This window comes from Phalacrocorax carbo, chromosome 16 (assembly GCF_963921805.1).
Source record: "Phalacrocorax carbo chromosome 16, bPhaCar2.1, whole genome shotgun sequence".
Classification (NCBI taxonomy): domain Eukaryota; kingdom Metazoa; phylum Chordata; class Aves; order Suliformes; family Phalacrocoracidae; genus Phalacrocorax; species Phalacrocorax carbo.
Window position 1 is genome coordinate 14,508,140 of NC_087528.1, and position 1,129 is coordinate 14,509,268.

The 1,129-nt window shown below is 58.1% G+C and overlaps 1 protein-coding gene across 1 annotated transcript; it reads right to left on the minus strand.

The window, feature by feature from the left end:
• Window positions 1–438: 438 nt before the first annotated feature.
• On the minus strand, window positions 439–768 carry LOC135316007 (beta-keratin-related protein-like). Its single transcript, XM_064467436.1, has one exon. The coding sequence runs from the start codon at window positions 766–768 to the stop codon at window positions 439–441; it is 330 nt and encodes a 109-aa protein (XP_064323506.1).
• Window positions 769–1,129: the final 361 nt, after the last annotated feature.

Sequence of the window (1,129 nt, forward strand, 5' to 3'; positions counted from 1 at the left end):
CTGATGCCCAAAGCCTTTAATGAGAAAATCAAAGGAAAATGGAAAAGGCGAGAGCTTAAGCAATGCATTCTGGAGGCTGAGTAAAGCTCAGAGAAGTGCTGCCATCTGAAGGAAAACCTCCACACCAGGGATGCTTCTTTCTTTGCCAAGAACGGTAAAGCATGCTTCAAGGCTCTGGCAATCACCTATCACCTAGACCCATTGCTACAGAAGGATGGAGGAGGTATTTCATGGGGAGCATAAAGTAAAGCAGAGCAAGACAGGGAAAGAGAGAGGGGCTTCCTTGGGAAGGGCGGGAAGGCCAGCGCAGGCCCCTTCCTCCAGGTGGAGCGGTGGGAGCTCAGCTCCTCTGCAGACCATGGCCGTGCTCTCAGGGCTGGCTCCAAGGCTTCCCTTGATGCTCCTGGTGCTCGACCGCGGTCAGGCAATCCACGGCCTTCAGCATAAGAAATTGCACCGTCCCAGAGGCCCGCAGAACCCCCGGCCCAGACCGGAGCACCCAAAGGCCCCCAGCCCCAGGGAGCCCCCAGAAGCGATGGGCACACTGCCAGCACTGAGAGAGCTGCCCACGGCAGCCGAGGCGGTGGATCCCACGGCTGTGCTCTGAGGGAAGGAGCTGAGGATTGGGCCCGGCAGCGTCACCATCACTGGCGGGGGCTGGATCGCCATGCTGGAGTCGGCGCACCGGATGACACATGGCTCGTTGCAGCTCTTGGCAAGCGGGGTTGGGCCACAGGCAGCTGGCAGGCACAGGCTGTAGCACGCCATGTCTCGTGGAGGGAGGTGACCCTGGAAGACTGGGAGGGAGCAGAGGGCATTAGAGCTGTCGTGCCCTTTCAGACCCACCGCCTGGCTCCTCTGAAAAGGGCCAGTGCATGGATTGGTCCAGATCTCCTTGGAAAGCTCCTTTCCATGGCAAGAGTGACTTAGGCAGGTGACTTCAGTATGGATGGGGGAGGAAGCACCTGGTGACAGCAGTGCCACTGTTACAGAAGAGCCCAACTGAATTCCCCTCAATAGGGCACAAAGCCTTCCCTCTTCCCTCTACCAACTCACGTCCCAGAAGAGGGAAGCCCAGGGTATTTTCAAGCCTGGAGCATGTATAAGAAGGACCACACAGAGAAGGGAA

Excerpts from the sequence above, each read along its gene's own strand:
- LOC135316007 (XM_064467436.1), bottom strand. The coding sequence starts at position 768 with ATGGCGTGCTACAGCCTGTGCCTGCCAGCTGCCTGTGGCCCAACCCCG.